This window comes from Tarenaya hassleriana, unplaced genomic scaffold (assembly GCF_000463585.1).
Source record: "Tarenaya hassleriana unplaced genomic scaffold, ASM46358v1 Cleome68, whole genome shotgun sequence".
Lineage (NCBI taxonomy): Eukaryota > Viridiplantae > Streptophyta > Magnoliopsida > Brassicales > Cleomaceae > Tarenaya > Tarenaya hassleriana.
In genome coordinates this window covers 601158-613224 of record NW_010969347.1, presented here as the reverse complement: position 1 = coordinate 613224, position 12067 = coordinate 601158, and the positions used below count along the sequence as shown (strand labels likewise).

At 37.9% G+C, this 12067-nt stretch overlaps 2 protein-coding genes across 3 annotated transcripts; both read left to right on the top strand.

The window, feature by feature from the left end:
* Window positions 1-4385: 4385 nt before the first annotated feature.
* LOC104800355 (30S ribosomal protein S17) lies at window positions 4386-6353 on the top strand. The gene is made up of 3 exons (XM_010523151.2): window positions 4386-4682; window positions 5126-5300; window positions 6010-6353. The coding sequence occupies exons 1-2, from the start codon at window positions 4521-4523 to the stop codon at window positions 5297-5299; spliced, it is 336 nt and encodes a 111-aa protein (XP_010521453.1). The 5' UTR covers window positions 4386-4520; the 3' UTR covers window position 5300; window positions 6010-6353.
* Window positions 6354-6834: 481 nt separating this feature from the next.
* On the top strand, window positions 6835-11625 carry LOC104800353 (protein TIC 62, chloroplastic). 2 transcript variants are annotated; one of them, XM_010523150.1, is made up of 15 exons: window positions 6835-7139; window positions 7561-7678; window positions 7767-7839; window positions 7935-7980; window positions 8069-8245; window positions 8396-8477; window positions 8586-8658; window positions 8760-8870; window positions 8970-9122; window positions 9410-9543; window positions 9637-9777; window positions 9895-10047; window positions 10139-10303; window positions 10397-10552; window positions 10762-11250. In XM_010523150.1, the coding sequence occupies exons 1-15, from the start codon at window positions 6947-6949 to the stop codon at window positions 10784-10786; spliced, it is 1800 nt and encodes a 599-aa protein (XP_010521452.1). In that variant the 5' UTR covers window positions 6835-6946; the 3' UTR covers window positions 10787-11250. The 2 variants fall into 2 exon arrangements, with proteins under 2 accessions (XP_010521452.1, XP_010521451.1); XM_010523149.1 differs by lacking the exon at window positions 10762-11250 and adding an exon at window positions 11257-11625 and having other exon boundaries at window positions 6837-7139.
* The last annotated feature ends 442 nt before the right edge of the window (window positions 11626-12067 follow it).

The window sequence follows — 12067 nt, the reverse complement described above, 5'->3', positions numbered from 1 at the left end:
AAGCTTAGTCCGAGGCTCACGGACCGGCTGACCTGAAGGATTGGTCCGGCGGACCACGTGTGGTCAGCTCCGGACCCAGACCCTTCTTGGTCCGCTTAGTCCGAGACGTCTTTTCTCGGTCCGTCTGTCCCAGAGTCTGGTCCAGGGCTGACCAACTCTTGGTCAGCCGGACCAGATCTGGACAGGCGACCTCGGACTGCTCCTCCGGACTGCGTGATCTGACCAGACTTGGTCCGGGGCTGACCAAACTTGGTCAGCTCCGGACCAACGCACTGAAAACTCCTTTTCATGCTTGTTTCGGTCAAATCTCGTTTCCATTCTTCGTATTCTTCACGTATAAGTCCATCCCTATTGGTGTGTGACCCTGTAGGCCCATTCTAAGTGGTAGTGACTTTAGGAACCTTTCCCGAACCACAAGTCATGGTTAGCCTCTAACAAGACGCCATGACCACCCATTTAGAATTGAGTTAGAGGTGATCTAACCAAGGCATTAACAGCTCGAATTCTGATCCTTTGTCTCACGATATCATAAGTTGAACAAGGGCATGGTTTGAGCCACCCTTCAAGTTCAACTGCTTTCTCGTCTTGGCAAATCGACTAATAAAATAGATGCAACTTCATCTATAGCGTGGCCATGCGTTTTCATAGTCCGACTTCCACGAGAGGGCCCAGCGATATCTCTCCTGTTAAGGAGGTGACAAGTCCCATATTGCATGTCTACTATCTCCATATGATTCGTGAACGTGTCTGATCAACGCCGTTATAATCATCCGGTTAAAGACGACGTTTGACGCAGTCAAGACACGCCACTCCTCATATCAGATACTCTAGACATCTCAGGTCTGAGGATCCAAGAACGAACCGCTTTATGAGATTCAAGTCATGACTCTGTCCATGTGACAATCTCATGCGGGTCATCCAGTCACTCGTTCACAACGAGTACCCATGATTGTGACATGCATCCAATGCATCGATCACTCCTCATGCTAGTCTTAATTCAACATTGTTCCCACAATGTTGACTGACTAGGGAGTTTAGAATCATTCGCTAATGATTCAAGGATGCCGAAATATAACAAACATGCCAATCATATAACGGGGATGTAATGCATTCATAAATCAATGAATCAATACAAAGTCAAAATGTCATATTACGGATTATCCTAGAGCATTACAACCAACAAAATCTTCTGAAACGATCATACAGAGACTGATCCTTTAATGATCTGTCTCTGTTTTGTTCAACCTCGGACAATTCCTTTTAGTTTTTGTTTTCGGAAATTTGAAAGAACATAGTCTCATGTCTTCATAACCCCACAATCGGCATTCTAAAATGCCAGGTGTTGTTGTCGTGCAACTCGACTCATGTTTACTTTGCCGCGTCTTCGCGACTTTTCAGTTTGCGGAACCTCGAGTTTTTGGTTTCGGTTTAGTCCGTAATCCGATACTCTTGGTTCAGACGTGTCCCTCTCCGGTATTCTGTTTCATTTCCCAATTTTGCCACCTTAACCAAAATGAGGGATCGTTTTGGACTTGGTCACTGATGGCGATAAAATATTGTCATATACACAATTTAGCCCCGTGCATACATCGACCCTCAGATTCTGATTGATTTAGATTTTCTAAAAAATCTTAAATTACAAATGTTAGAATCTCATTTTGGTGGTGGCTACATTAAACCGTCGGTTTGGGTTTATTTTAGTTTTCCTAAATTCTGATGAGATTTCAAATAATCTTTATCAGAATTTTCTAACCTTTGGTGTGAATGACCACACTTCTGTTTGTTTTAAATTTCTGCATATGTTTCTAATTATATATTTTTATATGTATTCTGCATCTAAGTTTTATAATTTTATTAAAACTTAGTAAATATTCATATATATGCAGAAAATTAAACATAGAAACGTGCATTTCACTCAACATGCAAATTCTGATTAATACAAGAAAAACTATTCATTTTTCCACGCTACATTTTTAATATTATTTCTGTATGTTTTATTGTTTCAAAATTTTCGCATAAACATATAGGATTGTTCATATTACATACTGATCTTATATGCGTATCTTATGAGTTTCAGGCTAAACCGAAAATACATATATCTAAACTATATATTCAACATGCAATATCAGAATCATTCATGTATATTTTCTGTATTGTAACATGCACCAACTGTCAATTCATGCTGGACATTCATACATATTTTCTGTTCATAATCCGAAATTACATATGAATTTTTATTTAACATGAAAATCATCAGATTCGTGCAAATTCTTTATGTGATATGCCATGAAGTGGCTCTGATACTACTTATTAGTATTTTATTATAAATACTATATTATATATTGCGGAATATTTTATTCTGGACCAATCATCATGCATACCACACAAAGAATTATTTTGGAATTTAGAAGATACCTGAATCCATGATAGCTTGACAAATGACAGAGTGGGTAGAAACTCTTCTACTCTAGAACGTAAGAAATATTTTTCTGACAACAAATATGTGCTATCAGATTTCAGTACGTTTAGCCTAGGGACCACTACCGCTATTTATAATAATAGATTTGTGTAATTTCTAAATTCGCCCATAAAGAATTAGAAAATTACACTTCATGGTATCTGCATAATTATTTGACCCCTATACTTTTCTGTATTTGCATATTCGACCATCCGTAATTAGTGGCCATAATCTTCTGCAATTATTCATATTAAACAGCAATTATATCATATATTGATTATGACATTAAAATCAAAATATAGCTGTTAGAGAATTTCTAACACCTACGGCTTGCGGTAGGTCACCTACGGCACCTATCGCACCTATTAACCTGCAAGTATTTTTTCACGAAATACATGCAAGTGTTTTTCTATACTTATATAAGAAAACAAAATCCATAGAAATGTTTTTTCATTTATGTGGAGGAAAACGAAATTCATGCGAAGTATTTTTTTTTTATAAATGGAGAAAATCTGCATGTTATAATAATATGAAGGGTATGATGGTCATTTTAACTTAAAAAAATATAGAATACAAAGATTACAATTAGAAATATAGAATGCAAAAACTTTTTTTTTACACTAATTAAATATTGAACAAAAAATTGTATTTATCCAACTACACCGTTTTTTGGTGAACATTAATTTGGAATTAGGGATTAGAAAATATATATGACAAAATTTTAATTGGCGATTTTATATGGTATATTTTGACAAATTAGAGAATTTTATATAATTTTTTCTATGTTTTACTAGATGTTTTGAAATTTGTATAAACATATGGATTTGATAACAAATTTCGAATAATTATTTGAAACTAATGATATTATATTAAAATATATTATCAATTAAAATATTACATGATTTAGCAATAAAATAATTTTTTAGTTTTTTATATTTTTCGATATTATGTAATTTCTTATGTTCTATATATGTATATACATGTATATATATTTATCTACATGATTACAACATTAATAAAACCCACGGGCTCGGCCCGACTTGAACTCGGGGTTCGACCATTGTAGCCTATATATTATTGTTTTAATATATCTAAAATACCTCTCCTTTCCTATAACTACTTCTACTCCTATCTTCCAAACAAAAAATTAAAAAAAAAATTTGTGTTCACACTACAAAAGACAAATATAACCCGAAACAAAAATATAAAGACTCAATTATCCTTCATTTAATATAATATTTTATTAATATTTTCTCTTTCTTCTAATTCCATCCCATCTTCTTCCACTCTCTTTAGTATTTTTATTTTAACTTTAATATTTATATTTTTTAACTCTCTTTTCTATTTTTATTTTATTATTTTTTTCCTTCATATTTATTAATTTATTTAATTTTTTATTTATGAATATTTTATTTAATTATTCATTAATATTTCTGCTCTCTCTTTTTCAACTGTATTCTCTCTTATTACTTTCATCTTATTCAATTTTTCTTTCTATTTATCTTTGTATGATAAATAATTTTTGTTCAGTCATTTTATATTATAGAAAAATCAATTTGCTAGGTATTTCTCACCCATTGTTTTTATTTTTTATAAACTTTAATTTGATATAATTTTATATAATTTAATAAACTATTTCTAAACTAAATAAAATAAATACATGATGTCCACATTTATTTGGTACTTCGATATAAGTAAAAATATGTATAAACATATTTGACAAGTTAGAGAAGTTTTATAGAATTTTTCCTAGTTTTGAAACATGTATAAACATATGGATTTGATAACAATTTTTTATATTTATGAGATATTTCAAAATATAAATAAACTTTGGGACTAAATGTAACAGAAACTAAAATTTGGGGTCAAGTAAATTATACTCCATAATTTCCCACCATTCCGTCACAACTATTTTTTGGGCTGTAAATTTCAGCAACAGACGAAATCTGATGAGCCCATCTCTAACAAAAACCCATGACTGAAAAACCCTAGACGAGCAAAAAACTCCGATCAATTCTCTACCCAGAGTTTGTTCGTGATTTCTAAGGATATTCGCCGGAAAATGAAGCCGGTAATCGGTACTGTGGTGTCGAACAAGATGCAGAAGTCGGTGGTTGTCGCCGTCGACAGGCTCTTCCACCATAGGATCTACAACCGCTATGTCAAGCGAACATCCAAGTTCATGGCTCACGACGAGCACAACGTCTGCAACATCGGCGATCGAGTAAATTCCCTTTTCATTACGCCATTTTGATCCTGTGATCTAGCGAACTTGTCTCTTGAGAACTCTCGAATTAGTGTTCTCGGACGGGAGAGTTCGAATTTTTGTGCAATAGTTTCCGATGAACTTCGAAATCCCCAGATTCTGATCTTCAAAACTTATTATCCACTCCCCTCTGTTAGTTCGCAGGGAGACAATCTCGAATTTGTCGATATTATTTCAGAATTAGGATGATCCCTTTCTGTTACCAGTAGACGATCTATCGATGTTTAGGTTTCCTTCATGTAGCTTTTATCCCTTCCCTTCTATTGGATGTTTATGTTTCATGCCGGAAAATTAGAATAACCATTCCAAATGTGTACTCTCTCGGCATAGATATTTGGATTTCTCATCTTGAATTTCGGGGAAAAAGCTCTTGAAGGAAATTCTGTTGGTTAATTGTATAGGTGAAACTGGATCCTTCAAGGCCGTTGAGCAAGCGTAAGAATTGGGTTGTTGCAGAAATCCTAAAGAAAGCTCGGATCTTTTCTCCCGAGGCTGTTGCCGCGGCTCTGAATTCCTCAGCTTCTGCAGCTGATTCTGCTACACAGCCCCAGACTTCCCCATCTTCCTCTTCCTGAGGTAATGATTACTGATTAGTTTGTACATTAACTTTATCAAACTCTATTTTGAATTTAGTTCAATGGTTCGCTCGTGTTTTTTACTACCTTTTGTTTCTTTGAGTTTCCTGAAACTTGATGGAAGTTGACTTGAGTGCAAGTTTCTTTTGCAACTATTCTGTTTCCATAATAAATCGTAGAATTGGACAGCCGATTTGGGTTCAAGATTAACTGATCAAGATACCGGTTTCTATCAATAGTACTCCTCTAGATGTCGTGACTCATGATTCCCATTCAACATGTTTGATCTCCTCCATAACATAACAAGTTAACAACTTTATACGACTATAATACATTTATGGGCACATGTATCATTTGTGTTTTTTTGGGTGCCATCTTTTCGTTAACCTGATGATCTGTTATTAAGATTTGAAAGGTTACTTTAACTTGTTTGGAAACACTGGCCATCTGAAAAGGTTGATGGTTGATGAGATGCATGCATCATTGGATAAGCCTCTACATTCTTCTTACCATGAGAGAGATCCATGTGGTTCTCGGAAATAATATTTTTGTTTTCTTTTCTTGGAATAAGAAAATCACATATTTGAGTATGAACGATCAAGAACGGAACGAACTTGTACATGTTTATGCTTCGAAATGATAGCTGTGGCATGTGTTCTTTTACTCTCTTTTTTTCCTAAACTCCAATCCATATGCTTCACTTTCTGCAGTTGAGGAGCAACATGGTGCTTGGATCTGAATTGCATTGTCAAAAACTATAAAGAACAGAAAACTAAGGACATACAAAGGCGAATTCCATCAGCAGATTGGGCAAATGTCTGTCAGATACAGTTTAGCGAGTGTTGAGTTGTAGGATGGATGAATCCATTGTAACAGGTAGTTTCTTTCTTGAACTCTTGAGAAGAACTTGCTGGTCCTAAAGTCATTGGTCTGTTTGCATCTTGACAAGATGATCTTGTTACATGTTTTTGGTAACATGTCACCCTTTTTTTATTCTCTTTTATTTAAACAAAGTTATGAGGACTTTGATATATTATGAATCTCTGACTCTGAATTTGGATGCAGTTTTTAAAGATAATTTTAGCAATGCACTCAATTTGAAATCTAAACAACCATTCTTTGATCAATTGAAATCTAAATGATCATTTCCTCCATAAATTTCAGGGATGTGCCTCTCTGATTTCTTCTTCATATGCGTTTACTGTACACATTGAACTGAACTTGTGCAAAATTCAACAGTCTTGGTATATAAAAAAAACTGTGCAATATGGACCATACTTTTGCCAAAATGAAAGAAACCATGCTAATCCTGAGTTTTGGTTATTGTTAAAATTCATCAGATGTGTACACACACTTGCATTTTAGTTTGGTTGAGTTCAGGAGGATTTGGACCGAACATAAACTGTTGCTACTTCTGGTTATGCTTTGATTGGTCTATTAGATGTTTGGTGGGTCCCATCATATCAGGATGTAGTGGCAGAACTGCCGATTCCTGTATTCCCCAAGATAAAACTTATTTTTCTTTGACCAGGAAAAAAAGAAAAGAAAAAGAAACGATTTTCGAAGTCTCTTATCTAATCTCGGTGACAGAAAAAAAGGTTTTCCCGGTTCTGTCTTGGCGAAGGACACTTTGAAGTTTCTTAGACAATGGAAGGAATATGTTCTTTCGGAGGACAGATTCTTACAACAATACCCAGTTCCTCATCCTCTCTCCACAGAAAAGGGTTTCGTTTCCAAGGATTCAAGGACAATGCCAATAATCTTGTCAGATTCTCAAGCTTGAGGAATCACTCAGATTCTGGAAAGTTAGGGTTTCTCGATCTCAAGATCATAGCTTCAGGTAGCTTTCAACGGTTTATCCATGGCAAAATCTCGTCGCTGCTTGTGCATCATTTTCGATGAATACCTGTCTTAATTCTCGATTATAGCTACTTCTATAACATGGGCGCTTCCCAATTTTCAGTTTTTCACGTTTCTTGTGGAATGGGTCTCTCTCGGTTCTTGGTTTCGATGATTTATGAGTTCTATGCTGATGGTTTTGTTGTAATGTGGGTGTGTCCCCATCTTTAGTTCGATGTTTTCCCATGATGTTTTTTGTACTTTTATGCTTCAAAGTTTTTATCTTTCCTTGATCATTGATCAAATCATCAGAAATCTCATCAGAAATTCTCTGGAATCTTGGCATTCCTTGATCCATTACAGCTCAAATAGCATTTCCTGTTGCCTATTGGTGATTTCTCTTCTGTTTTGATCGAACTAAGGCCCAATGAAAGCAAGCTCTGTAGCAACTGAAGCAAACCCTAAGAGTTCAGATTCCAAAGACAGAGATGTCGTCTTCGTTGCCGGTGCTACTGGTAAAGTTGGTTCTAGAACTGTGAGGTTTGTTTCTTGCTTCTCAGGTTGGGTTTCAATCTCTCTGTGTTTTGAATAGAAAGCAGTATGTAAACATGCCTGTAATCTGATTCAGAGAGCTTCTGAAACTCGGTTTTCGGGTAAAAGCTGGAGTCCGAAGCACTCAGAAAGCACAAAGCCTCATGCAAGTACGAGTTTTAACCAACGGTGAAGGCGTTTCATTTCATATTCAGACTTCTCAAAAACATTTTTTGGGTTTTAATGTACAATCCATACTTTGCAGAGCGTCAAGGAGATGAATCTGCAGAACAAGAATGAAGCAACTCAATGTAAGAACAGTTACAATATCTGTTTTTGAACTGTTACAGTGTTTTGTCGTAGTGAAGTAACAGACACAGTGTCTGGCCTTTAGCCCAGCTGTAGAAAAGCTCGAAATTGTGGAATGTGATTTGGAGAAGAAGGATTCGATAGAACCCGCTCTCGGAAATGCATCCGTGGTTATATGCTGCATCGGGGCTAGTGAGAAGGAAATTTTCGATATCACGGGTCCTTACAGGATCGACTTCCAGGCTACCAAGAACCTTGTTGATGCAGGTAAAGAATACACTCGAAACTTGCTTCTTTTCTAGTTATGGGTTCCCGACCATTATCAAACTGTTGCCTTTTCTCTCCTTTACACTCGAAGCCCGTATTTTTAATGCTTTGCTTGGGCAATCTCCTTCATACCTCTCGTGATATATACAGCAAAAGCTGCAAAAGTTGACCACTTCCTTCTGGTAACATCCTTGGGAACAAATAAATTCGGGTTCCCAGCCGCAGTTCTCAAGTAAGTTTGTCAATATTGCCTTATTTCTTTTGTGTAAACCGGGTTTCCTTTCCGGTGCTTTTTACCATATGGTGAAGAAAAAATGCTCGGGTCTCTTCGATTGTGAAGCCTCTTCTGGGGTGTTCTTTGCTGGAAGAGGAGAGCAGAAGAAGCACTTATTGCTAGTGGTGTCCCTTACACTGTGAGTAATTTTAAGAAACATCAGAAGTTTCGGATTTACGGGCAGTTCGATGTCGAATGTACCCGAAAACGGATCATTAATTTGGGAAACGTTTCTTTCAGATAGTGAGACCTGGAGGAATGGAAAGACCAACTGATGCATACAAGGAAACTCATAATCTCACTCTTTCACTTGAAGATACTTTGTTTGGAGGTCAGGTCTCGAATCTCCAGGTATTTCTTCTCGTTTTCCCTGGAAAACGTGATCCGAACCCTTTTATCATGAAAGGAGATTCACGAGGAGCCCAAATCATTATGGTATTTGATCTCCAGGTTGCGGAATTGCTCGCCTTTATGGCGAAGAACCCTCAAATTTCTTACTGTAAGATTGTGGAAGCCATTGCTGAAACAACCTCGCCATTAACTCCCATGGAAGATCTTCTCAAGAGGGTTCCTTCGAAACGTCCTTATATTCCCCCACCAACGGTATTTCAATCTCCTCGTCTCCCTTCTCAGTTCTTGAATTCATCGAGGCGAATTTCTGATCTTTGTTTAGAAGAATTTCTGATTCAGTTCTCGGCTAGCAAAAGATTCAAATGCAGAAAAGTTAGTTGGATTGCTCTCTTTGTTGAATTTGAGAACAAAAAACGAACAGTGAGGACTCACCTTAACCCGAATACCCGAATTCTCACTGTATTGCTCGGTTTTGTTGGCGCTATCTTTGTTCATATGCATCGGCTATCTTTAGTTTTCTGCATTTTATCTGTACACAGGAACAGGCTGCAGCTAAATTGGCCGAGCCTGCGGCTTCCAAGACTGTAAATCAAGAACCCGAAGCTCCGGCCGAGGAAGAAGCACCTCCCATAGAAAAGCCTGTGGAAGCGAGGCCGCTTTCTCCTTACGCCACGTAAGAGAACTTGTTCTTGATCACTTGTCGGAAAGATCTTGCTTTTATCGATAAATCTCGTTCATTTAATTTTTTGCTTTTTTTTTTCGATAGCTACGAAGATCTTAAACCTCCAACGTCTCCCACTCCTTCATCAACAATCGAGTCACTTGGTCAAACATCGAAAACCTTAGCAGAAGAATCGGCGAAGCAAGTAGCCGAAACGAAAACTCGGCCTCTATCGCCTTATGCGTGGTAACTCGTATTTTCATCGCGGGTCTATACTCGAAAAATAAAAAAATCTCCATTCGAGCTATGAAATATTTCTATGGAAAATCTTAATGCTTCTTTTACTTGCCATCATTCTTGCAGTTATGATGATCTGAAGCCACCCACATCACCATCTCCTTCAGCTTCAACCAGAAAGCTCGATTCTTCGCCGGTTCCTAGCATTTCTGAACCCGAAAAAAGTTTGATTTCCGCACCGAGCCCGCAAAGAGCGAGGCCTCTCTCCCCTTATGCAGCGTAACGATATTTCCCCTTTCTTGTTTCCATCTCTATTCTCTACTGATAATCAGTTCTGCAGTTTTCTTACACTTTTGCAATTTTGTCACAGCTATGCGGATCTGAAACCGCCTACCTCTCCGATTCCTACACCGTCGGGGACTTCAAATTCCACACAAAACGCCTCAGAGTCCCTCGGAGGCAACGATGTGGCCAAAACAGCCATCACCATTAATGACACTGAACAGCTTTCTCAGAGTAACTCGCCTTTTGGAGCGTAAGTACCCGGAAAATCAATCAGATGGAATCGATCAAGGAAGAACAAAATAAGGTATTTAAAGAAGAGTTTTTTTTTTCGGATGTTGATCAGGTACGGGGATCTGAAACCACCGAGTTCTCCCTCACCGACCTCCACAACTCTGTCTACGCCGCCGGAACCACCTGTTAACACTGTGCCTGAGACCTCAAATCAAGAACAACCGGATCAAACCAGTCCAAAGCCACGGCCTTTGTCGCCTTACGCAATGTAAGATCTTCTAGGACCATTTCTTTCTCTCTTTCCTCGTTTGAGTTAAGATTAAGTTGAGGTTCAAGACACTATAAGTCATAAACCGTTAGCACCGTCGTGTTTTTTAAGGATGGGCACCTGACGGGTACTCGAGTTTTTGGTGTATCCGTCCTCGATCTTGCTCTTTGTATTTCTTGATCGGACTACCCGATATTGGCCTCCGACAGGCTGAGTTGGACTCTGATGAGGTGAGGAGAGAGGTGATTCATCTCGTCCGATGAGGCCACAAAGAAAGACGCGAAAGGGCGAGGAAAGATTATGAAGGTCCGAATCCGTGGCGAGGACAAGGTGAATGTCGAGGGGATGAGCGGCGAGTCACTCACCGTTCTCATCGGCCCCTTGCGACGCTGTCGATCCCTTGCGGCCTCACCTCCTCGCCTCCTCCTCCCCTCCAGTTCGGGTACCCACGGGTGATGAATAAATAATCTCTGGCCAAAAACCAGAATTCAAATTTTCCGAACCGTACTCGTCCAGCCGTTATTTCGGATATCTGAGTTGGGGATAGGCCGGATACTCTGAAATTTCGAATATCCAGGGGCTTATCCTCGCTCAAGAACAAGATTCCGGGCGATCCTTTTGCTTTGTCCTATGAGAATGCAAACACAACAAGAGAGAAAGTAATGTCTCGTTTGTATGTTTTCTATGGATGATGACAAAAACAGGTACGAGGATCTAAAGCCTCCAACGTCGCCGGTCCCATCTCAGGCGACGAACCATTAGGAACCGTACGGAATCCGAAAGCACTGTGACATGAAAAGTTTCTTCCCATCACCAAATGCAGAGAGTAAACTACGAGAGGGGCAGAGTCAGTTTTTGCTTGTACGAATAAGGCAATAATGTCTGCAGCACTTGCAGGCCTTTTGTGTTGTTTCTTCTACTCGAATGGCTCTTGTTATATATATATACCCGACAATTGTTTCACTTCCTCAAACCCTGGACCTCGTGTCTGCGTGTGTATACGTATTGTAGTCAAATCGTACATTATTTACAGTAAGTGTTGTTGTCTAATGTATAGATAAAAGGTTACATAATTATGTGTTCATAATGAATTAACTCTCTCTCGTATTTGGAAACGATCTGATCAACACTTCATAAGATTATTCCCATCTGAGTTTAAGGTGTAGTCCAACCAATTTTGTTTAATATTGTTAGCTTGTTAACAAAGTGTATATATATTTTTCATTTTTCTAAGAGATATAGTTGGGACGATGTTCGGTGAACGTCGCAACGAAAAAGGTAATGTGAAAAATTTTCAAGCAAATTATTTTGATATTTTTTCACATCTGAATTATATATATAGAAATATGAATTACGAAACAAGAATAAAATGTAAGCATGATCTTTCAGTCTTTTGTTACTTGATGCAGAAAGCTCACATTCACAGAACAAATCGGTCCACCATGTTTACAATAGTCACCATTTATTCATGGATTACTTCCAAGTCCCAACATATATAATCAAAGGCCAAAGGGG

Bases quoted from the DNA above. Each gene is read 5' to 3' on its own strand.
- LOC104800355 (XM_010523151.2), top strand. From the start codon at position 4,521: ATGAAGCCGGTAATCGGTACTGTGGTGTCGAACAAGATGCAGAAGTCG. The intron at 4,683-5,125 runs GTAAATTCCCTT...TTAATTGTATAG, and splicing joins TCTGCAACATCGGCGATCGA to GTGAAACTGGATCCTTCAAG.
- LOC104800353 (XM_010523149.1), top strand. From the start codon at position 6,947: ATGGAAGGAATATGTTCTTTCGGAGGACAGATTCTTACAACAATACCC. The intron at 8,478-8,585 runs GTAAGTTTGTCA...TCGATTGTGAAG, and splicing joins TTCCCAGCCGCAGTTCTCAA to CCTCTTCTGGGGTGTTCTTT. The intron at 9,778-9,894 runs GTAACTCGTATT...TCATTCTTGCAG, and splicing joins CCTCTATCGCCTTATGCGTG to TTATGATGATCTGAAGCCAC.